At 44.8% G+C, this 26,150-nt stretch overlaps 1 protein-coding gene across 4 annotated transcripts in view; it reads right to left on the reverse strand.

Moving 5' to 3' along the window:
• EFCAB2 (EF-hand calcium binding domain 2) overlaps positions 1–25,785 on the reverse strand; it is a 139,249-nt gene extending 113,464 nt beyond the window's left edge. The window contains exon 1 of one of the 4 annotated variants that reach the window (XR_004257899.1): positions 25,494–25,773. Coding sequence is in view for 3 of the 4 variants with exons in the window: in XM_032242200.1 (XP_032098091.1) it covers positions 25,494–25,518 (25 nt within the window). In the remaining variant the exon portion in view is untranslated. Of the gene's footprint in view, positions 1–25,493 lie in introns of all 4 variants that reach the window. The other 3 variants (XM_032242200.1, XM_032242197.1, XM_032242196.1) reach the window with 3 other exon arrangements.
• Between the last annotated feature and the right edge of the window lie 365 nt (positions 25,786–26,150).

A 26,150-nucleotide genomic window follows, 5' to 3' on the forward strand; every position in this document is an offset into this window, starting at 1 on the left:
AAAAAAAAAAAAAAAAAAAAAAAAAAAGGAAAGAAAAGAAAAGAAAAGAAATAGGTAAAACTTTTTTTTTTTTTTGAGACAGCTCGTTACCCAGGCTGGAGTGCAACGGCGCAATCTCAGCTCACCGCAACCTCCGCCTCCTGGGTTCAGGCAATTCTCCTGCCTCAACCTCCTCAGTAGCTGGGATTACAGGCACGCGCCACCATGCCCAGCTAATTTTTTGTATTTTTAGTAGAGACGGGGATTCACCATGTTGACCAGGATGGTCTCGATCTCTTGACCTTGTGATCCACCCACCTCGGCCTCCCAAAGTGCTGGGATTACAGGCGTGAGCCACCGCGCCCAGCCAGGTAAAACTTTTATAATTTTATCTTTCCATTTCTAAAGAACAGGCACTTTTTTTTTTAGTTTTCAAACTTTTTATTTGCATATTTTAAGAAGTGTGCATTTCAATAATTAAAATAATTTGAACAAAAAAAATGGCACTCCGATTAAAGCACATTTACAGCCTGCAAGGCACTAATTTTTAATAGCCTCTTATCAATGTTTTCCAAATTGTGTTTGGTTTAACACTCATTCCTCATGGCACTTCTCTTGGAACGCGACTTCGTGATCCACCTGCCAGAGCCTCCCAAAGTGCTGGGATTACAGGTGTGAGCCACCGTGCCAGCCAGTGCTTCTCAATAAAAGGCTTCAGTGACCAAAAATGTCTGAAACCTCTGAATATTATGGTTTATGCATAATTTTTATATATAGTTTTATATAGAGATTTATAGTGTGTATTAGTATATTAAAGTCTTTGAAATGTTCTACAATAATGAAACTTTGTTTACACAGCATTGATCATGGAGCCTCTTTTTTCAAAGTATCATCTATCAGAAATAATGCCTTAACTGAAATCAAGGACTTCCCTAATTCAGGAATCCTCACCCACTGGGCATTGGAATACAAGGTAACCATCCCTAATCTGAAGATCCTAAATCCAAAATGCTCCAAAATCCAAAACATTTTGAGGTCCCAAGCATTTCAGATAAGGGTCACTCAACCTGTACAGTACATATACAGTAACCTTCTAAGCAAAACACAGCATTGCAGGCCGAGACTGAAAGTCAGGCGTTTGCTGTTGCTAACAGCCAACATAGGTGTTCTGATGATGCTACTGTGCTGCTTAAGAACCTGATTACTTTTTCACTTCATTAATGGTACTTCATATTTTTTACTGCTAAGTACTTCTGTTTAAATAAGTATAAGAAGATAACTGCTCATCAATATAAATTCATATCAGTTTAGGGTAGGGAATGATGGTGATGACAATCAGAGATTGTCCTCGTGGGTGGCTGACATAGTGATGGTTTTGCTTTCTAATGGCTCTATGTACAGAAACTTTGTCTCATCTATAAATTATTTATAAATATTGCATAAAATTACCTTCAGGCTACGTCTACAGGGTTTAGATGAAACATAAATGAGTTTCCGGTTTAGACTTGAATCCCTTTCCTAAGATATCTCATTATGTATATGCAAAGATTTCAAAATGCAAAAAAATTGGAAATCCAAAATACTTCTGGTCCCAAGCATTTCAAATAAGGGATACTCAGCCTGTAAAGTGGATAGATTAAAGGCGCACCCCAAGGCAGGATGTGGTGGCTCATGCCTATAATCTTAGCACTTCGGGAGGCCGAGGCGGGCAGACTGCCTGAGTTCAGGCGTTTGGGACCAGTCTGGGCAACACAGTGAAACCCTGTCTCTACTAAAATACAAAACACTAGCCGGGTGTGGCAGTGTGCACCTGTAGTCCCAGCTACTCAGGAGACTGAGGCAGGAGAATCACTTCACCCAGGAGGCAGAAGTTGCAGTGAGCCGAGATCACACCACTGCACTCCGGCCTGGGTGACTCCAACTCCAAAAAAAAAGGGCACGCCAAAATACATTGATCCTCTTATCTCTCATCTCTCAGTGTGACCAGATGAAGCCGGGCGGCAGAAAGCAGTCTATTCCAGAGCTTCCCACAGGGGACCAGGGCAGCACAGGATCCAGCGCCATGCCCCCTGGTCTGCATGGAGGTAACAACAACAAATGCCATCAGGCACCCACTGCTCCACATTGCCACGTATGTGATGTATCACGTGGTCCTCTACTTCAGAGGCCAGATACAGAACGCACCATTACCCATGACAGAGCTAATGGAGAAGCCCAAAGAGCGTAGAGTTTGTTCCAGTGTGCACTGCAACTAGTTCAAACCGACAGAGCTTGGCTCCAGGAAGCAGCCCCAAATCTTTATCTTCACATACGGCTGGCTACTTCCATGCCTCTGCAACCGATAAGGGCTTTCAGTAGCAACCAAGCTTGTTGTGTGGCCCTACAAACCCATGCATGAGAGGCAGGGCGCAGTGGCTCACACCTGTAATCCCAGCACTCTGGGAGGCCAAGGTGGCCAAATCGCCTAAGGTCAGGAGTTCAAGACCAGCCTGGCCAACATGGTGAAACCCCGTCTCTAATAAAAATACCCAAATTAGCTGGGCATGGTGGTGCATGCCTGTAGTCCCAGAAACTCGGGAGGCTGAGGCAGGAGAATCATTTGAATCCAGAAGGTGGAGGTTGCAGTGAGCCAAAATCGTGCCACTGCACTTCAGCCTGGGCAACAGAGGGAGACTCCATCTCAAAAACAAACAAACAAAAAAAAACACACGCATCATATATAAATTAAATCTTCATTACTTTGAAATAACTGATATGAGAGTTCAACTCGATTTAAAAGTCCTTTGCATTATCAGAAAATGTTCTAAGTTATATTGGTAAATTAAAGGAAAAGTTTTTAGAGGATGTAAGTATAATTTCAACTGGTTTGAACTATTCCAGGCAGGAGTGTCAGTCACAAAAGCACTGTGAAAAGGCAGAATCACTGGGAAACTACAAAAATTTTTGCGAGGGCCAGGTGCAGTGGCTCCTGCCTGTAACCCTAGCACTTTGAAAGGCCAGGCTGGGGGGACTGCTTGGGCCCAGGAGTTTGGGACCAGCCTGAGCAACACAGCAAGACCTCATCTCTACACACACACACACACACACACACACACACACACACTACACACACACACACACACACACACACACACACACACACACACACACAATTAGCCAGGCAAGGTGGCACATGCCTGTAGTCCCAACTACTCGGGAGGCTGACGTGGGAGGATCCCTTAAGCCCAGGAGTTGCAGGCTGCAGTGAGCTCTGATGGCACCACTGCACTGCAGCCTGCAGGATCTTGCTCTGAAGAAACTTTTTTTAAGTGTGAGAAAGTGTTAAGAGATTACATTTTTTAGATAGGTAAGGGCCTAGTTCATACTTTAAATTTTTTAATGGGAAAAATGCTTTTACATTTCTACATGAACAGTTTCTCATTGGTAGAAAATGATCAAACATTGAGAAGCTCATATTATAGATTTCTTAAGATCAGGAATTCAGTATAACTATTTCAAGCAGAAAGTCTGAGATTAAAAAGTAACATTTTGGGAAGCAAGCACAAGGTCCACCTTGAATAATTTTAAATACATCTGGAACTTTTAAAATAGATTCATCATTTTAAAACTTCCTAATACTCTGTTTTACTTTCTTACACATTTTTTTTACTTTTTTTTATTTTTATTTTTTGAAATGGAGTTTCACTCTTGTTGCCCAGGCTGGAGTGCAATGGTGGGATCTCAGCTCACTGCAGCCTCCACCTCCCAGGTTCAAGTGATTCTCCTGCCTCAGCCTCCCGAGTAGCTGGGATTAAAGGCATGCGCCACCACACCCGGCTAATTTTGTATTTTCAGTAGAGATGGGGTTTCTCCATGTTGGTCAGGCTGGTATCCTGAACTCCCGACCTCAGGTGATCCACCCGCCTTGGCTTCCCAAGGAGCTGGGATTATAGGCATGAGCCACCGCGCCCGGTCAACATAATTTTTTTTTATATAATCAAGCCCCATATAGATGTCCCAAAGCTCATCTAGTTTTACCCCAGTGTGCCACACAAATATTATTTTTCATGTTCGGGGTGTTTGTTTTTGGGACAGAGCTGCACGCTGCCACTAGGCTGAAGCACTGTGGTGAGGCTATGGCTCACTGCAGCAGCAAACTCCCAGGCTCAAGCAATCCTCTTGCCTCAGCCACCTGAGTAGCTGGAACTACAGGCACAGATCACCATGCCTGGCTAATTTTTTTAATTTTTGTTTTTATTTGTAGAGACAAGGTCACTCTGTGTTGACCAGGCTGGTTTTGAACTCCTGGCCTCAAGTGATCCTCCCACCTTGGGCTCTCAAACTACTGGGATTACACACAGGAGCCACTGAGCCTGGCCAGTGTTCGGGTTGTCAAGTGACAAAAGCCAGGAAGCACTACCATAAAGTCATTCACTCCATGGAAGTCCCTTTGAGAGCTGGCTGCTCACTCTCCCATGCCTCACCCACGGCAGGGACCTGGAGAAGGCTGGCAATGTAAAGCCCCTCACGGCTGCTCACAGCCCCTTACTCCGAACCTGCCATGTTTTTTTCCAGCTTCACTAATGAAGAAAATTTTCAAACATACAGAAAAGTTGAAAACAGTATTACAAACAACTCTACACCTACCACCTAAACTATTGTTAATATTTTGCCATTTTTTGAGTCCTCCTTCTATGTTTGTGTCTGTCTCTAAATCAATTGCAGACACTAGAATAATTCATCCCAAATATTTCAGCATGCGTCTCCTAAAAACAAAGACATTCTCCTGCATAATCCCAATGGTATTACATCTTTAAAAATTAACAAAAATTGGCTGGGCACAGTGACTCACGTCTATAATCCCAGCATTTTGGGAGGCCGAGGCGGGCGGATCACGAGGTGAAGAGATCGAGACCATCCTGGTCAACATGGTGAAACCTCATCTCTGCTGAAAATACAAAAAAAAAAAATTAGCTGGGCATGGTGGCGTGTGCCTGTAGTCCCAGCTACTCGGGAGGCTGAGGCAGGAGAATTGCTTGAACCCGGGATGTGGAGGTTGCAGTGAGCCAAGGTCGCGCCACTGCACTCCAGCCTGGCGCCTGGTGACGGAGTGAGACTCTGTCTCAAAAAAAAAAAAAAAAATTAACAAAAATTCACTAAGATCATCTAATATCTATTCCATATTCAAATGTCTCCGTACATCCCTAAATGTCTCATAGGTATTTTTTTCACACTAAAATCCAATCAAAGATTATGTACTGCATTTGGCTGTTAGATATCATTTTCTTCTCTTTGAAACTAAAACAGTCGTCCATCCTTCTCCTCCCCTCCCCACACCCATGAAATTAGTTTGCTGAAGAGCCCAGGCTACATAGCGTCTTACGGAATGTGCTACAGCCCGCACTTGCCTGATGGCATCCTTGTTTCAACTTCACATTAGAAACTACTACTCTATTGAGGATATAATCTTCTATTCCTTCTCACTGCCATCTTCTACTGATTCCCTGATCACACTCCTCCCAATCTATCATCCCAACAAATTCATCTTCCTAATTCTATTTCATCATCAACACCTTTCAACCCTTCTGGGTTTTTTTTGTTGTTGTTGTTGTGTGTTTGTTTTTGAGATAGAGTCTCATTCTGTTGCCAAGGCTAGAGTTCACTGGCGCGATCTGGGCTCACTGCAACCTCTACCTCCCAGGTACAAGCAATCCTCCCACCTCAGACCCCCAGATAGCTAGGACTGCAGGCCTGAGCCACCATGCCCAGCTAATTTTTGTATTTTTGGTAGAGACAAGTTTTTGCCATGCTGCCCAGATTGGTCTCCAACTTCTGAGCTCAAGCAATTTGCCCATCTCTGCCTCCCAAAGTGCTAGGATTACAGACATGAGCCAGGGCACTCAGCCATCTACTTATAAACCTTTCTGAATTCTGTTCTTTCCCTTCCATTTCCATTGTCATTGCATGAGATTAGACACTCACACATCTGTAATCCCAGCACTTAGCTAGGTTGGCAGATCACTTGAGGTCAGGAGTTTGAAACTAGCCTGGCCAACGTGGTAAAACTCCATATCTGCTAAAATTACTAAAAAATTAGCTGGGCGTGCTGGCACATGCCTGTAATCCCAGCTATTCTGGAGGCTGAGGCAGGAGAATCCCTTGAACACAGCAGGTGGAGGCTGAAGTAAGCAGAGATCGTGCCATTGCACTCCAGCCTGAGAGACAGAGCAAGACCCTGTCCCCCTCAGCCCCCCAAAAAAAGACACTCATCACTTCCAGCTAAATTAATGTAGTCACTTCCTGCCTTTTTGCCTTTAGTCTCCTTTCTCTCACTTCCCATTCCACCCACCAAACCATAATCCACATTTTGCTAGGATGATCTTTCTAAAATGCAAATTTAATAATTTGACCCTCTGGTTTAAAATCCTCCAGTGGTTTGCAAGGCCTTTCAAACTAACATTCAGGCCAGGCGCGGTGGCTCACGCCTGTAATCCCAGCACTTTGGGAGGCCAAGGTGGGCAGATCACGAGGTCAAGAGATTGAGACCATCCCGGCCAACATAGTGAAACCCCATCTCTATTCTATTTTTAAAAGAATAATAATAATAATAAAAGAAAAACAGGCCGGGCGCGGTGGCTCAAGCCTGTAATCCCAGCACTTTGGGAGGCCGAGGCGGGTGGATCACGAGGTCAAGAGATCGAGACCATCCTGGTCAACATGGTGAAACCCCGTCTCTACTAAAAATACAAAAAATTAGCTGGGCATGGTGGTGCGTGCCTGTAATCCCAGCTACTCAGGAGGCTGAGGCAGGAGAATTGCCTGAACCCAGGAGGCGGAGGTTGCGGTGAGCCGAGATCGCGCCATTGCACTCCAGCCTGGGCAACGTGAGTGAAACTCCGTCTCAGAAAAAAAAAAAAAAAAAAAGAAAAGAAAAACAAACTAACATTCAGACTCCTTAACCAGACACACAAAGTCCTTTACGAACTAGGCTCCTACCTAGCTCAAAAATGTGACCTCTTAATACTTTCCACACAGATGCCCTAGGCAGGAATCTTGGTAGTTTCCCAGTGATAATGGTTTCTCACAGTGCCTTTGTGACTGACATTCCTGCCAGAAATACTGCTCTCCTCTTTCCTGGTTATCTCCCGTTCATCACTCAAGTTTAAGAGTAATTTACCTTCTGAAGGCTGTCCTCCTTCTCTTTTTTTGTTACGTACCCTCCTATGTAATCATGTAGCGTACATGCTATCTCTATCATAATAGTCTATCAAACTACATTATAATTAGCAGTTTACTTGTCTCTCTTTCCGTACTGTAAGCACCTTGAAAATAACTCTGATAGTGCCTGTAACCTACTAAAAGCTCAACAAGGCTGGGCGCCTGTGGCTAATGCCTGTAATCCCAGCACTTTGGGAGGCCGTGGTAGGCAGATCACTTGAGGCCAGGAGTTCAAAACTAGCCTGACCAACATGTTGAAACTCCCAAAAATTAATTGGACATGGTTGCACGTGCCTGTAATCCCAGCCACTTAGGAGGCTGAGGCACCAGAATAACTTGAATCCAGGAGGCAGAAGTTACAGAGAGCTGAAATCTCACCACTGCACTCCAGCCTGGGGGACAGAGTGAGGCTCTGTCTCAAAAAAAAAAAAAAAGAATTAATACCAATCTACCAATCCTTCACAAAATCCTCCCAAAAATTGAAGAGAAAACACTGCCCAACTCATTCTATAAGGCCAGTATTAACAAGATTTTAAAAAACAAAGACATCAGAAGAAAACTACAGACATCCATTATAAATACAAATGCAAAATCCTCAACAAAACACTTGCAAAACATCCAGACACCTTAAGGAGGATTATATACCATGATCAAATGGGATTACCCCAAGAATGAAGCATATGAAAATCAATCAACATAATATACCACATTGATAGAATGAAGAGGGGGGAAAAACCACATGATCATCTCAATACACACAGGAAAAGTACTTCACAATACATAACATCTTTTCTTTTTCTTTTCTTTTTTTTTTTTTAGAGACGGGGTCTCGCTATGTTGCCCAGGCTGGAGTGCAGTGGCTTTTCACAGGTGCAATCCCACTACTGATCTGCACGGGAGTTTTGACCTGCTCCGTTTCCGACCTGCTCCATTTCCGACCTGGGCCAGTTCGCCCCTCCTTAGGCAACCTGGTGGTCCCCCACTCCCAGGAAGTTACCATATTGATGCCAAACTCAGTGCGGACATACGATCAGTGCACCACAGCCCAGAACTCGCAGACTCAAGCGATCCTCGCACCTCAGGCTCCCGAGTAGCTACAGGCACGAACCATCACGCCCGGCACAGAACATCTTTTGATTATAAAAACACTTAGAAAACTAGGAATACAGATTTGGTCATAGCACATTATGTGCATGTATCAAAATGCACATAATGTGCTCCCTAAATATGTACAATTATTATGTGTCAATTCAAAAAATACTTAAGAATATTGTTTAAGGCCGGGCACAGTGCCTCACATCTGTAATCCCAGCACTTTGGGAGGCTGAGGTAGGCAGATCACGAGGTCAGGCGTTTCAGACCAGCCTGACCAATATGGTGAAACCCCGTCTCTATTAAAAATACAATAATTAGCCGAGCGTGGTGCTGCACACTTGTAATCCCAACTACTTGAGAGGCTGGGGCAGGAGAATCGCTTGAACCTGGGAGGTGGAGGTTGCAGTGAGCCGAGACTGCACTGCGCCATTGCACTCCAGCCTGGTTGACAGAGCAAGACTCTGTCTCAATATATATATATATATATTTTATATAGTTTATATATATATATATATATACAGTTTATTTAAAAAAAAAAAACTAGGAATAGAAGGGAGCTACTTCACCGTGATAAAAGGCATTTAGGAAAAACACAACTAACACCATACTTAATGAATGGCAAAAGTATTCTGCATGCCCTGAGAATAAGCATGTTTTAGGAAGGAAATGTCTATTTTATGTTAATCTCGCACACATGTTAAAAGGAGTTTCTACTGTGTTTCAGTAAGGCTACTTTGGTCTAAATTTATAGCAAAGATGCCAAAAGCATGCAGTGCTGGGAAATGCTAGAGAAACGACCAACGTACAAAATATCCTTTTAAAACATATAATTCACAGGCCGGGCACAGTGGCTCACGCCTGTAATCCCAGCACTTTGCAAGGCGAAGGCAGGCGGATCACCTGAGGTCAGGAGTTCGAGACCAGCCTGACCAACATGGAGAAACCCTGTCTCTACTAAAAACTATAAAAAATTAGCCAGACATGGTGGCACATGCCTGTAATCCCAGCTACTTCGGGGGCTGAGGCAGAATCGCTTGAACCTGGGAGGTGGAGGCTGTGGTGAGCCAAGATCGAGCCATTGCACTCCAGCCTGGTTGACAAGAATGAAACTTTGTCCCACTAAATAAACAAATAAATAAATCACTAACATATAATTCACTGGGTACGGGGTGCATGCCTATAGTCCCTGCTACTCAGGATGCTGAGGTGAGAAGCTCACTTGAGCCCAGGAGTCTGAGACTGGGCAACACACTATCTTTAAAACAACAACAAAAAGTTATAATTGTAAGTTTTGTAATGAGAGGACTTTAAATCAGGATTTGTTCCTGGTACACAGTGTCAGTGGAGTTTTACTGTTCTTTTTGTTTTGTAGAATACAAATTCCTAAAGCGTTTCCTGTATACTTACCTAGAATTATTCTAAAAAAATTTAAGAGTAAGAACCATAACAATTTTGTCATGTAAAAAAAAAAAAATCGGCCAGGCGCGGTGGCTCAAGCCTGTAATCCCAGCACTTTGGGAGGCCGAGGAGGGTGGATCACGAGGTCAAGAGATCGAGACCATCCTGGTCAACACGGTGAAACCCCGTCTCCACTAAAAATACAAAAAAAAAAAATTAGCTGGGCATGGTGGCGCGTGCCTGTAATCCCAGCGACTCAGGAGGCTGAGGCAGGAGAATTGCCTGAACCCGGGAGGCGGAGGTTGCGGTGAGCCGAGATCGCGCCATTGCACTCCAGCCTGGGTAACGAGCGAAACTCCGTCTCAAAAAAAAAAAAACAAAAAAAAACAAACAAAAAAAATCAATCCAAAGCTGGGCACCATGGCACATACCTCTAGACCCAGCTGCTCCAGAGCTAAGGCAGGAGGATCACTTGAGCCCAGAAGTCTGAGATCAGCCTGGGCCACAGAGTGAGACATCATCTCAGGAGAAAAAAAAAAAAAAAAAAATCAACCCAAGAGGGCAAATATTCTACGAATAAAATATTGTTTGATATAGTCTAATTCTCAAAACTCCAAGCCACCAATAGTGGCACATGCCTATAGTCCCAGCTACTCAGGAGGCTAGCAGCTTAGGCCCAGGAGTTCAAGTCTAGCCTGACAAAATAGGGAGACCCTGCCTCTAAAAACAAAACAGGCTGGGCATGGTGGCTCACATCTGTAATCCTAACACTTTGGGAGGCTGAGGGGAAGGACTGCTTGAGGCCAGGAGTTCGAGACCAGCCTGGGAAACATAGTGAGATCCTGTCTCTACAAAACAGTTAAAATTGTAAAATTTAAATTTAGCTGTGCATGGTGGCTCATGCCTGTAGTCCCAGCCACTCGGGAGGCTGAGGTGGGAGGATCACTTGAGCCCAGGAGGTCAAGGCTGCAGTGAGCCATGGTTCCACCACGGCACCCTAGTCTACTCGACACAGCAAAACCCTGTCTCAAAAAAAAAACCTCCAAATCCTGTCAGTCAATCTTCCCCAATAGAAAAACATAATGTCCCATTGTTGATAAGATGATTACAACAGAGATTACAAAAGAGACCAGAAAGTATGTTTATTTTCCTGGTTAAGAGCACTGACCTGGAGCAAGCCATCATTGGCTTTTCCATGTATTAACTGTGAGACCTTGGGCAAGTTACTTAACCTCTCTGTGCCCAAGTCTCCCCATTTGTCCCCTATCAGTCCCAGCTACTCGGGAGGCTGAGGCAGGAAGAGGGCTTGAGTCTGGGAAGTCAAAGCTGAAGTGAGCCAAGATAACGCCACTGTACTTCGGCCTGGGCAACAGAGCAAGGATGTGTTGGAGAAAAAGAAAAGAAACTAAAGAAAAACGAGGAAAAGTTCAAATTCTTGCTCCTTAACTTCCCTAAAATGAAAGCGAGTAAGAGAATGCAAGGTGGGGACAGGTTCAAGATTTTTTAATAAGACACAATGAAGGAGTTTGGATTTTATCTTCAGGACAATAGATATCAACTGAAGATGTTTAGAGTAGGGAGTATCGGGCTAGATGTATAATCAGTGAGGATAACTTAATTGGAAGGAAGTAAGGCTGGAGGCAGAGAGACTGTGAAGAGATTCACACAGTGAGAGGGGAGAAGGTGGGAAGATCACAAGGTCAAGAGATCGAGACCATCCTGGACAACATGGTAAAACCGCATCTCTACTAAACATACAAAAATCAGCCTAAAAATACAAAAATTAGCTGGGCGTGGTGGCAAGCGCCTGGAGTCCCAGCTACTCAGGAGGCTGAGGCAGAAGAATTGCTTGAACCTAGGAAGCAGAGGTTGCAGTGAGACGAGATCGGGCCACCACACTCCAGCCTGGCGCCTGGCGACAAAGACAGACTCTGTCTCAAAAAAAAAAAACATTTACAACAGAGCGTTTTTAAACACTTTAAATATCTTATAGTTAGGGAAACCTTAAATAAATTATAGTCCATAAGTATTAATGTTAGGTTAAGTTGGTGCAAAAGTAATTACGGTTTTTCCAATTACTTTTTTTTTTCTTTTTTGAGACAGAGTCTTGCTCTGTTGCCCAGGCCGGAGTACAGTGGCACAATCTCAGCTCACTGCAACCAACCTCCACCTCCAGAGTACAAACAATCCTCCTGCCTCAGCCTCCCGAGTAGCTGGGATTACAGGCATGCGCCACCATGCCTAGCTAATTTTTGTATTTTTAGTAGAGATGGGGTTTCACCATGATGGCCAGGCTGCTCTCGAACTCCTGACCTTAAGTGGGTGGTCTGCCCACCTCAGCCTCCCAAAATGCTGGAATTACAGGCGGGTGCCACCATACCTGGCCCAATTACTGTTAATGGCAAAATCCACAATTACTCTTGCACCAACCTAATATAATAAATGCAACTCTTTTATATGCTTTTAAGAAATACTTGAGACATGAAAAAATGTGTCTAATAGCAAGTGAAAAAAGCTGGAGATAAAACCATATTCAATATCATCTCAAGTTTGTAAAACAAAATACAAATCTGCCTAGAAAAAGCCAAGAAGAAAATACACTAAAATGGCAAAATTCACTTTAAATTTTAAATGAGGTTTCTAAAGAGCATGCTCATCCTGTGGTAATGTGGTAGAAATGCAAACCCTCAGACCCTATTCCAGATCACTGAGGCTGAGACCCAACAATCTACATCGTAACAAGCTTTCCAGATGTCTTTCTTCTTCTTCTTTTTTTTTTTTTCCTAAGAGATTAGCGTCTTACTCTGTTGCCCAGGCTGGAGTGAAGTGGTGGGACCATGGCTCACTGTAGCTCCTGGGCTCAAGCAGTCCTTAACCTCAGCTTCTGAACAGCTGGAACTACAGGTGCGTGCCACCACGCCTGGGTGGCAGATGATTCTGATGCACCCTAACGTTTGAAAACCATTGCTCTCCATAATGGGCTCATGAGTGGATTTTATTTGCTTCCTTATGTAAATTTCCACTGGACTTCTCTGTGTGAGGCATGGAGGATTAGAGCTTTCACTTTGAAGTCAGACAGACTTGAATGTGAGTGCACGCTTCATGACCACTTGGTAGTAATGTGACTTTGGTCAAATTGCTTTACCTATCTTTTGCAAAATTCCTGACCATCATTTTTTTTTTTTTTTTTTTTTTTTTGGAGACAGAGTCTCGCTCTTTTGCCCAGGCTGGAGTGGAATGGTGCCATCTTAACTCACTGCAACCTCTGGCTCAAGCAATTCTCCCGCCTCAGGCTTCCAAGTAGCTAGGACTACCAGCACATGCCACCGCGCCCAACTAATTTTTGTCTTTTTGTAGAGATGGGGTTTTGCCATGTAGGCTAGGCTGGTCTCACACTCCCGAACTCAAGTGATCCACCCTCCTTAACCTCCCAAAGTGCTGGGATTACAGTCATGAGTCACCATGCCCAGCCAAAGCGTTTAACATATTAATCATGGTTCTTTAATTCCTTGATACTTACAAAACACCCATTATCATATATCTAAGTCTAGTTCTGATGCTTGCTTTGTCTCTTTGGACGGTGTTTTTCTTGCCTATTAGCATGTCTTGTCACTTTTTTGTTGGAAGCTAGACATGATCAGCCGTTAGTGTGAGGCTTTACCTTCATCTGGCCAAGAGTAGGGCTGTGTTTAATGTCTGCTATAGCTGTACGTGCCAGGTTCCGCCACTGTCCCTGTTTATTTTTTTAAGACTCAATCTCGCTCTTGTTCCCCAGGCTGGAGTGCAGTGGCACAATCTCAGCTCACTGCAACCTCCACCTCCCAAGTTCAAGGGATTCTCCTGCCTCAGCCTCCTGAGTAGCTGAGATACAGGTGCCTCCCACCACGCCCAGCCGATTTTTGTATTTTTAGTACAGATGGGGTTTCACTATGTTGGCCAGGCTGGTCTCGAACTCCTGACCTCAGGTGATCTGCTCGCATTGCCTTCCCAAAGTGCTGGGATCACAGGCATGAGCCACCACCCCCGGCCATGTCCCTGTTTTTTGTCTCCCTATTGTCTTCAGGCTTCCCTAAGAACTTGTCCTTAAATAGAGTCTCTACCTTGTAGGTCTCCTAGCTGCAATTCACTGTTAACTGTACTGAACTGTATTCCTGCTGATGTGGTGGTGAGGTGTGGGTGAGGAGAACTCTATCATCTGATGATTCAATCTCAGTCTTTTAGTGGACCTGTGTCAATGGGCTGTGACCTTCACAAGTGTTTTTCGGCTTTTTCCCATGCCTTGAGATAAGACCAGAGGGCACTGAAGTTGGCCTTTTTCTGAAGAATGCACTAGCATGTTTCAAAAGGGTTGCTCTCTCCTCCTGCTAAGCCAGCCTTGCTTGGCTCTTCACCAGAATAACGGTGGGGTTCCTAGAAGTGAAACCTGAGAAAGTAAGAGGGCCCTCCTAAGACTGCAGACCTCCGGGAGTTTCTCACTCTCATCATAGTCCACACGCAACCTGCAGCAATTTGTCAAAATTAACAATTTTTTTTTTTTTTTGAGACAGAGTCTCTGTCACCAGGCTGGAGTGCAGTGGTGCAATCTCGGCTCGCTGCAACCTCCGCCTCCCAGGTTCAAGTGATTCTCCTGCCTCAGCCTCCCGAGTAGCTGGGACTACAGGCACATGCCACCACACCCAACTAATTTTTTTGTATTTTTAGTAGAGACGAGGTTTCACCATGTTGGCCAGGATGGTCTTGATCTCTTGACCGCGTGATCCTCCTGCCTTGGCCTCCCCAAGTGCTGGGATTACAGGCATAAGCCACCGCACCCAGCCAAAATTAACAAATATTTCTTCCAGTTTCTGGCTCCAGGAACAACCAGAGTGGTGACTTCCAAGCGCTGACCTTCGGAGCTGAAACTGCAAGTCAATTTACCTACCTAAGCATCCGTTTCCTCATGTGTGGAAAGCGGGTATCAGAGGCACCTAAAACAGACACTTACTGTAAGGATTAAACGACATAATATGTGTCAAACATTTAGCCCAGTGCCTACTTCAGAGTAAGTGCTCTATGAACGTTAACTATTGGGGTCTCACCCCAACGCTGTTCGGTACTTCCTTCATGAAATTCCCCCTATTCGGCCTTTGTGACACTATTCTCATTGTCCCACGGTTCTGTAACTCTGCTTTCAATCTTATTCACAAGTTATTTTTCTCGTTCAACTACTGGATTTTACCCACGGTTCTGATCCTAGTCACTTCTCCTTTCAGTCAACATATTTTTTGGGGGGGGTGGGGATGGAGTCTTGCTCTTTTGCCCAGGCTGGAATGAAGTGGCACGATCTCAGCTCACTGCAACCTCCGCCCCCCAGGTTCAAGCCATTCTCCTGCCTCAGCCTCCTGAGCGCCTGATTACAGGCGCCTACCACCACATCTGGCTAATTTTTATAATTTTAGTGAGATGGGGTTTTGCCATGTTGGTCAGGCTGGTCTCGAACTCCTGACCTCAGGTGATCCACCTGCCTTGGCCTCCCAGAGTGCTAGGATTATAGGCATGAGCCACCACGCCCAGCCTTGGTCAACATTATTTTTCTTTCTATCCATTTGCTCTGGACATTCTCAACCACTCCCAAGACTACAACCACTTATAGAGAGATACATTCAAGCCAGCCCAACACAGATCATTCTCAATTTCTTTTTTTCTTTTTTTTTTTTTGAGGTGGAGTCTCCCTCTGTCACCCAGGCTGGAGTGCAGTGGTGCGATCTTGGTTTACTGCAACTTCCGCCTCCAGTGTTTAAGCCATTCTCCTGTCTCAGCCTCCCAAGAAGCTAGGATTAAAGGCGCATGCTACCATGTCTGGCTAATTTTTTGCATTTTAGTAGAGACGGGTTTCACCATGTTGCCCAGGCTGGTCTTGAACTCCTGAGCTCAGGCAATCCACTTGCCTCAACCTCCCAAAGTACTGGGATTACACGAGTGAGCCACGGCGCCTGGCCCTCATTCTCCATTCAGTAGATATTTAAGTAGCAAGCACATAGTGCTACCTATTTTATGTCTCAACCTGGATGTCTCACAGGCACCTCAATTCAACATGTGCAAGACCAGAACTATTATTTACATAGCTCTATGATTCCTCTTTATTCTTTGTTACCCAACCAGAAACCTGAGAGTCATTCATGTCCCTGACCTGACTCAACATTCATATCCATCCTATTACAAAAATCTATCCGTTTCCTGTAGCCTATCTCCTTGTTTCATTCCTGACTTCTTTACTTTGGTTCAGGGTCTCCTCTTTCTGGACAAACCTGGAGTCCCAATATAGTGGTCCATCTAATCCACTGAACACACTTGCTCAAGTGATTTTTCTCAACAACAAATATGTTTGACTCTTGTTTAAAAACTTTTTTTTTTTGAAACAGAGTCTTGCTCTGTCACCCAGGCTGGAGTTCAGTGGCATGATCTCAGCTCACTGCAACTTCCAGCTGCCAGGTTCAAGTGATTCTTCTGCCTCAGCCTCCCATCTCGTCAAAAAACTTTTAATCACCCATCAATGCTTTAAGAATAAAATAAATATCCATCTTCTAACCTGTCCTAAATTTCAGCCATATTGAATTTTCACGATTTCAAGTATGTCATTTCTTCTCTTCCTGAAATATCCTTCCCCTACTTGTTCTCTGGGCTATTATACCTTGGGACTGGGAGCCATGGCTTATGCCTATAATCCCTACACTTCGGGAGGCCAAGGCAGGCGGATCATTTGAAGTCAGGAGTTCAAGACCAGCCTGGTCAACATGGTGAAACCCCATCTCTACTGAAAATACAAAAACTGGGTCGCCACAGTGGCTCACGCCTGTAATCCTAGCACTTTGGGAGGCTGAGGCGGGCAGATCATTTGAGGTCAGAAGTTTAATATCACCTGGCCAAAATGGTGAAACCCCAATCTATACTAAACATACAAAAAACTGAGCCGAGCATGGTGGCACACACCTGTAGTCCCGGCTACGCGGACATGAGAATCACTTGAACGCAGGAGGCAGAGGTTACAGTGAACCAAGATTGAGCCATTGCACTCCAGCCTGGGCGACAAGAGCAAGACTAGGTCTCAAAAAAAAAAGATAATCTTGAGTTACCTCCTTCAGAAAGTCAACTTTTACTCAACATCCAGCAAATACTGAGCTATGTGCCATGCTCTGGGTATATAACAGCAGGTAACAGCATGAGCATGACCCCTATCCTCTTTGAAGTTAAGTGTCTAGAAGGAGAAGCAGACATCAAACAACACACCCACAGGTAATTACAAAATATAGTATGAAAGAGGAAAAAAACAAATAGCTGTGAGAGGGAATAAAATGAGGCTATAATTTAAAAAGGGTGTGTGTGAACAGGTGACTCTCCTCGGGCACCCAAACATTGCATAAGTGCAACTGTCACAGCGTTTATCACATCATTGCATCATTATCTCCTTGTCTGCCTACCTTCCTCATCAGATGGAAATTCTTCAAAATGAAGGTCAGAGAAATTGACACTAACAAGGAAAATCTTAAAAAGAAAAAAAAAAAGGCAATGTCCAAATTCTAGTCTAGGATTTTAAACTCCCAATTTCAATAGTGCATTTTAAAAAATAAAATTATGAGCCAGATTCAGTGGCTCAAGCCTATAATCCCAGCACTTTGGGAGGCCAAGGCGGGAGGATTGCCTGAGGCCAGGAGTTTGAGACCAGCCTGGGCAACAAAGCAAGATCACACCTCTACAAAAAATAAAAATGTTAGCTGGGCACAGTGGCACGCCCTGTAGTCCCAGCTACTTTGGAGGCCAAAGTGGGAAGATCACTTGAGCCCAGAAAGTAGAGGATGCAATGGGCTATAATCGAGCCACTGCACCCCAGCCAGGGTGACAGAGTGAGACCTCACATTTTTTTTTTTTTTTTTTTTTTTGGGAGAGGGGGTTTCCCCCTTATTGCCAAGGCTGCAGTGCAATGGCACCATCTTGACTCATGGTAACCTTCACCTTCTGGATTCAACCGATTCTCCTGCCTCAGCCTCCCAAGTAGCTGGGATGACAGGCATGCACCACCACGCCCAGCTAATTTTGTATTTTTAGTAAAGATGGAGTTTCTCCATGTTGGTCAGGCTGATCTTGAACTCCCGATCTCAGTTGACCTGCCTGCCTCAGGCTCCCAAAGTGCTGGGATTATAGGTGTGAGCCACTACGCCTAGAACTCATCTCTTAAAAAACAAAAAAAGTAAAATAAAAAAACAAAAATAAAAAATAAAATAAATTAAATAAACAAGTAAAATAAAATTACTTTTTTACACTCTTAATAGCTATAAAATCCATACTAGGGGTTTACAAAGTATCGTCAAGTACAGGATCTGGTAAACACATTTTCAAAAGTGGGTAAGAATCTTATTTATTTTTTTTTTTTGAGTCTGTCGCCAGGCTGGAGTGCAGTGGCACAATCTCAGCTCACTGCAACCTCTGCCTCCCAGGTTCAAGCGATTCTCCTGCCTCAGCCACCCAAGTAGCTGGGATTACAGGCACCTCCCACCACATCCAGCTAATTTTTGTATTTTTAGTAGAGACGGGGTTTCACCATGTTGACCAGGATGGTCTCAACCTCTTGACCTTCTGATTCCCGCCCCTTCAGTCTCCCAAAGTGCTGGGATTACAGCTGTAAGCCACCATGCCTGGTCGAGAATAATTTTTAATTAGCATACTTAAGTGGGTTTAAAGTTTTGTAGAACTGACATTAAAAATAAGTGCCCCAAAAGTCTAATCGCCCCGCTATCATCATCTCCTGGGCACCCCCGCGTAGTCCCTATCCATTTACACATATAATTTCTATATATTTGGCTGCAACCCAACAAGCCAACACATAGTAGTTTATTTTGTACGCCCCATTTGTTGGACATGAAAATTTTATCTATATTTTCAAATTGATAGATAACTTTACATTGATCATTTTTGTGCTTATAGCTTTTTTATTCTTTTCAGAACATATTTCTAAGGATAAATATCCAGAAGTATATTTAAAGCTCAAAGCATGTGGACATCACTTCTTTTTTTTTTTTTTCCATCACTTCTTTATCATTACTTATTTTTAGCAAAGACAAGGTCTCACTATGTTGCCCAGGCTGGTCTCAAACTCCTGGTCTCAAGCAGGCCTCCTCCTACCTCAGCCTCCCAAAGTGCTGAGATTACAGATGTGAGCCCCCTCACCCAGGCATCATCATTTATTCTTTAGCACAAATTTCCAAGTTGTCTTCAAAAAACAATGAACCAATTTTTTTTTGAGTCTGAATGTACTCAACATTTTCTATTTGATTTATTAAAATGTGGTAAAATAGGTGGGGCGTAGTGGCTCACACCTGTAATCCCAGCACTTTGGGAGGCCAACGCGGGTGGATCAGGCGGTCAGGAGTTCGTGACCAGTCTGGCCAATATGGTGAAACCCCATCTCCATTAAAAATAAAAATAATTCGCCGGGCGCGGTGGCTCAAGCCTGTAATCCCAGCACTTTGGGAGGCCGAGGCGGGTGGATCACGAGGTCAAGAGATCGAGACCATCCTGGTCAACACGGTGAAACTGTGTCTCTACTAAAAATACAAAAAATTAGCTGGGCATGGTGGCGCGTGCCTGTAGTCCCAGCTACTCAGGAGGCTGAGGCAGGAGAATTGCCTGAACCCAGGAGACGGAGGTTGCGGTGAGCTGAGATCGCGCCATTGCACTCCAGCCTGGGTAACAAGAGTGAAACTCCGTCTCAAAAAAATAAATAAATAAAAATAATTCAGGTATAACTTTGACTGGATGTGGAAAATAAAATAAAATAAAAATAAAAATAGCCAGGCATGGTGGCAGGCACCTGTATAATCCCAACTACTCGGGAGGCTGAGGCAGGAGAATTGCTTAAACCTGGGAGACGGAGGTTGCAGTGAGCTGAGATCATGCCACTGCACTCCAGCCCAGGTGACGGAGCGACACTCCATCTCAAAAAAAAAAAAAAAAAAGTGGTAAAATATACATAATGTAAAATTGACTGTATTAACCCCCTTTCACCGTGTAGTTCAATAGTGTTAAGTACATTCACCCTGTTGTGCAACCAATCTCTAAAACTTCTTCCATCTTGTAAAACTGGAACACTGTACTCCTTAAATGACTTCCCATTTTCCCCTCCCGTAGCCCCTGCCACCACCAATCTACTTTCTGTCTCTACGAACTGGACTTCTCTAGGTGCCTCGTGTAAGTGGAATCATACAGTATTTGTCTTTTTGACTGGCTTATTTCACTTAACATCTTCAAGGTTCATTCAAGTGCTGGCATTGTCAGAATTTCCTCTCTTTGAAACCTGAATAATATTTCATTGCTTGTAAATACCACATTTAGTTTGTTCATTCATCTGCTGATGGACAACTGGGTTGCTTCCACTTTTTACCTATTGCAAATAATGTTGCTATCAACATGGTTGTGTAAATACCTCTTCCAGACCTTGCTTTCAATTATTTTGGATATATACCCATAACTGGAACTGCTGGGTCAAATGGTAATTCTATTTTTAATTTTCGAGGAATCACCATACCACTTTCCATAGTAACTGCACCATTTCTCATTGCCACCAACAGCCCACAAGGGTTCCAATTTCTCCACATCCTCACCAACACTCATTATTTGGGGGACTTTTGGTGGTAATAGCTTTCTTAACAGACATGAAGTAGTTTCTCGTTGTCTATTTGATCTTTAAAATTATGAATATTCTTGAGACATTTTTGTAAATTTTATAAATCAGTGCAAAGACAAATTTCAGTCCAGTTCTTCTTCAAATATTTATTAATTCTGAATTAAAGGAAACAAATTAGGTTTCAAAAAGTTAGTTTTCTTCTTAGGTTAGTCTTACCTAGATGTTTATATTGGTTTAGAACAGGAAGAAAACATATTAAACTACCCCAGAAATATGCATGAATGTATTATATATGATCTCAATTGATAAGACTTAAAGTTTTCGTAACTCTTATTTTTTGTTTGTTTTGTTTGAGATGGAGTCCAGCTCTGTCATCCAGGCTGGAATGCAACCTCAGTTCACTACAACCTCCACCTCCCAGGTTCAAGTGATTCTCCTGCTTTAGCCTCCCAAGTAGCTGGGATTACAGGCGCCTGCTACCACGCCCAACTACTTTTTTTTTTAGTAGAGATGGGGTTTCACCATGTTGGTCAGGCTGGTCTCAAACTCCTGACCTCAGATGATCTGCCCGCCTCGGCCTCCCAAGGTGTTGGGATGACAGGCAGGAGCCATCTGGCCTGGACAACTCTTATGTTTTATGTTAAACAGATACTAATAGTTACTAATTTGTTAGATATGTACCAAATACTTTCCTTCCCATTGATTCAGCCCTTTATTTATTTATTTATTTATTTATTTTGAGATGGAGTCTCCCTTTGCTGTCCAGGCTGGAGTGCAGTGGCACGATCTCAGCTCACTGCAATCTCCACCTCCCAGGTTCAAGTGATTCCCGTGCCTCAGCCTCCCACATAGCTGGGACTACAGGCACGCACCACTACACCTGGCTAATTTGTTTTGTATTTTTAGTAGAGATGGGGTTTCACCATGTTGGCCAGGATGATCTTGATCTCCTGACCTCATGATCCACCCGCCTCGGCCTCCCAAAGACCTGGGATTATAGGCATGAGCCACCACACGTGGCCAATTTTTTTTTTTTTAAGACAGGGTCTTGCTCTGTCGCCCAGGCTGGAGTGCAGCCGTGCCATCTCAGCTCACTGCAGCCTTCGCCTCCTGGGTTCAAGCAATTGTCCTGCCTCAACCTCCTAAGTAGCTGAGATTGCAGGCATGCACCAGCACACTCGGTTAATTTTTTGTATTTTTAGTAGAGACAGGGTTTCACCACATTGGGCAGGCTGGTTTCAAATTCCTGACCTCAAGTGATCCACCCGCCTCAGCCTCCCAATGTGCTGGGATTACAGGTGTGAGCCACTGTCCCTGGCCTCAGCATTCCTTTGATGCCAGGCACTGTGGTAGGTGCTGGGGATGTAAAAATGAATAAGAAAACATTGTTCCCATTACAACATTTTGAAATAGGTATTATTTATCCCCACTTTACATCTGAAGAACCTGAAGCTCCTTAGGTTCGGCATCTCTGCTAACATCACATCATTAGAGCTTGGGGAAGATGGGATTCAAATTCAGGTCTTACTTCAAAGCTCAACCTTTTTACTGCCCCACAGACTACACTCTACACTATCAATAGTTACTATCAGACCCGGCACAGTGGCTCATGCCTGTAATCCCAGCACTTTGGGAGGCTGAGGCAGGCAGATCTTGAGCTCAAGAGTTTGAGACCAGCCTAGCCAACACTGTGAAACCCTATCTCTACAAATAAAAAAAAAATTAGTTGGGCATAGTGGCTTGTGTCTGTAACCCCAGCTACTTGGGAAGCTTAGGAGGGAGGGGATTGCGTGAGTCTAGGAGGTCGAGGTTGCAGTGAACCATGATTTCACCACTACATTCCATCCTGGGCAACACAGCAAGACGCTGTCTAAAAAAAAAAAAATTATTTAAGAGAACCTTTTTTATAAAGTAATATGCACCTGTAATTTGTTTTTTACTTTATATTTCCAAATGTTGGGTTTTCAAAAGAGTGGCACAATGAAGGAAATCAAAAACAAAACCACAAACCTTGCGAAACCTCTATCTAGGAGGAATTAGAGGCACTTTGTCAAGCAATGTTATCAAAGCATGCAAAGTAACAAAGAATATTTCAATACAAACAAAAATAGTAAATCCTAGAGTGAGCTTTTAATATCTACAGCTTACTGAAAAGTTAACATAGTTTGCAAAGCTCACTGGCTGCCGAAAGTAAGAATTTGATACCTAAGCAGTTTGCTTCCTAGACGTGAATCTAATTACAAACAGATCCTTGCAGGCCTATATAAAATTATCTAAGAGACAGAAACAATAAGATTTAAAGAGCCAAAGAATCAACAATTGCATTGATTCTCCATTTAAACTGACAAAACAGAAGGAAAAGAAAGAACAAAACAAAAAATGTTCTGGCTGAGGAAACTGTGGAGAAGTAATAAAACTTCAAAAATAATTTTTCTTATCCCATTTCAAACATTCTTCTTTCAGTTAAAAAGGTGATTTTAGGCTGGGCACAGTGAATCATGCCTGTTATCCCAGAACTTTGGTTAAAACATAAGCTGTCTTTGATTAATTCAAATGTTCTGAATTCAACAAATATTTATTGATTACCTACCATGTGCCAAGTACTCTGAACAATACTCAGTATTAACAGATCAGAAATGCTCCCTGGCCTTTTGGAACTTACAGGGTAATGAACATATCCTTCAAAATTATCCTTTCTTTTGTGTGATTCCATCATCAAATGGCTTCTGAAATATAAATTCACACTACCCAAAGCTTAGTACCCATAAAACAGTACATTACATTACCAAAATCAGCCTTCAGGCCAATGTATATACCACTATTTAAACTAATAAGTCATTCAGGTTTGCACATCAGTCTCTTATGAGTTTAGCTGAGTGAATCCTCAAAACTTAATTCAGATTAATTGGTTAGATGTAATTTATGAAAATTCAAAATATAGTAGCTGAAAATCAAATACAGTAATGGACTATTTCCATAAAAACTCTTATCACCAAAGTGAGTCTCTACTTATTTTATCCTCTGACAAAATGCCTTTATTTCATCATACCCTTCAAACTGCAATTAGTTAATTCATAAAACTGTTAACCATAAATGAGATATGCCATATGAGTGCTTCCCGAACTTTAATGTACATACAAATCACCTACAGATACATTAAAATGAAGACTCTGATTCACTAGGTCGGGGGCAGCCAGCGATGTCCAGTCTGCTGTCCACAGACTACAAAGATACACACCTAACACAGTGGTTGGCACGGATTCTACGCAGCCCAGTTAACTATTCGCTCCCATTTGGATATATCTCATCTCCCTTACTGAGCTCACCTTTCTCGGGAGCAAAGACAATGTCTTTTTCATTTTTGTATCTCTCAAAGTTCTAAGTAGACTGCCTTATCTACACGATGGCATTAAATATATGGATTCTGAATGAATGGCACACGGCTTTTAACAGTTATTACTTCTTCTATGATTATCGACAGAATTGTTTCTCTGAATTTTTCTTAAATAGAAAAATGTTGTTCAAAAGTTGAAAAATCAGGAAAGCTCTCAATCTGTTTTTTAAAAACAATAAATATGGTATTAGTATCATTTCGTGTTTTTGTCTCATGCTGACCTAACCAAGTCTTTTTTAAGAAAACAAGTATCTGGCTACTTGGCCACAAAAGACAAAAAGAAAAAGAAAAGAAAAAAGAAAACAAATATCCATAATTACCTTTCCAGTTTCTCTCTTAATGGTTTTCCTTTTTTTTTTTTTTTTTTAATAAAGAACAAAAATAATTTATTCATTTTTCTGAGGAAGTCTTAAAAGTAATCATTTCTTTGTATGTAAGGGCATCCTCATAAAGGTAGTATCTATAAAATAATCCTTGCTCTCAGATTAATATCATATAAAATCACAGGATTCCTGTTATCTACAGGTAGACGTTGGCAGTTTCATGTTTCGCCGCCTGTTTTCTGTGATCACCGTAACAACTGACTAAATATCTCAGAGTTCGTTTATTAGCTGTTAACCTGACCACAGTAGGTTCCATGGTGAGAAAAATGGTATGAGAGGGTGTTTTGAGCACTCGAGAAGGAAAACAAAGGAGGAATATATTTTCACTTCATCGTTGTTGACTGTCTCACGGGTTTTTGGATATTTTGTCTTGGTGACTTTGCCAACTACCAAACGCAATTATTTTTGAGTACGTAAGGTCATGGTAACCAAGGATCGGGTCTTGATCATAAATTATGCCACGAATTGAAAACAACATGAACGGTCTGGCCAATAAACGTCAGCCCTTTTTGGGGTCTCGGCGCAGGCACCACACTGACGCCTCGATCTGGCGACCTCAGGCCTCGAAGCGCACAGCGCCTCTGCAGGCGGCCAGCGCGCGGGGCCGGGTGGTCCCCGGGGACAGCGGGTCCACGGTCTCCGCCGGGTTTTGCTTTTCCGTCTTTACTGACACTGCCGTTTGGGTGTGGGTCTTTGTTTTCTAAGACTCCAGGCCGGTTGCTCGGCGCCGGCCGGCCGCAGGGCAGGCACTTCGGAGGCAGGAGAAGCTCGGGGGCAGCGGCTGTGACCTCCAGACCGTCCTCCCGCGTCCTCATTGAGAAGGCAAAATGGTGGCGGCGGACGCCATCGGGCTGCGCCAGGGCGGGGTTTCGGCGCCAACAGGATCCCGCCAGATTCCGGCGGCCAGAGCGCGTCCTCGCCCGGCCGCCCCGGGGCCCACGGCCTGGACAGCCACGGGCGTGGCGCCTGCGGCACCGAGAGCCCCGCAGGGCGCGGCGGCGGCGGCTTCCCCGCGGCACTGAACAACGACGCCATTATCAGCAGCCCCTGGCGGCGCCTCCGCCGGAGCCCGCGCGGCAGCCCAGGCCCGGCCTCCGAGGGAGGAGGAGGAAGACGCGGCGGGAGGAGGGAGGAGGAGGGAGGAGGAGGGAGGTCGGAGGAGGGAGGAGGAGGGAGGTCGGAGGAGGGAGGAGGGGAGAGAGGCGGGGCGGAGCGGCGGAGACGGGCCAGCGCGGCTGCCCCTGCTGGGCGGGCCCCTCCTCAGGCCACCCGGTCCCTGCGGGTGGGGACTCCAGATGGACGAGGGCCCACCCCCACCCGGCGCTTCGCCCAGCAGCCCAGGGTCGCGGCTGGCGGCGAGGGCAGCGGCTCCCCGGCGCCCCTGCCTTACCTTCCCTGTCCTTCTCGTCCGCCATCTTGCTGCGGAGCGGGTCGCCGGGGCGATGCCTAACGACAGCCTCGGCCGCAGAGTCCCGGCCCGCTCAGCGCCCCGCGGCCAGCCTGGCCGGGAGGAGGGGCCGCCCCGAACCCCGGGGGAGGAAGACCCTGGGGCGGGGCGGACCGGGGCGGGGAGGAGGCTCCGAGCGCGCGCCCGGTCCCGGCTTCCCGCCTCGACCCTCGCGCGGCGGGAAGACCAGAAGCCCCGTCTGCCGCCGGGAGCCGCGCGCCGCGCCGCCGGGCCCCCGCCTTGTCCCTGCGGACCCGAGGCCTAGCAGTGTTCCCGAGTCACACGGCCCCCCGCCCCTCCTTTCCCTCTCGCCCCCTCCCGTCCTGTTTGTGCGACGTGGCGTGGCTCGGTTTTTGTTGTTAACTGCGGAGTTTGAAAAGCAGCCAGAGAGCTCGGCGGAGAGCTGGGCTCCCACGGGGCCGGAACCAGCCCGCGCCTGCCTCCCGGTGTCCCCCGGTGTCCCCCGGCCCGTCCGCACCGCCCTGGCCCGGGGAGAGCCACAGCTGCCCAGGACGGCTGATGCTCAAACGGAAAAGCTGGGCCGGGCAAGAGGAAACCGGAGCCATTCGACTTATGCTAGAGGAGAGAAATAGCTGTAGA

This window comes from Sapajus apella, unplaced genomic scaffold (genome assembly GCF_009761245.1).
Source record: "Sapajus apella isolate SASKATOON/1434 unplaced genomic scaffold, GSC_monkey_1.0 scaffold49, whole genome shotgun sequence".
Lineage (NCBI taxonomy): Eukaryota > Metazoa > Chordata > Mammalia > Primates > Cebidae > Sapajus > Sapajus apella.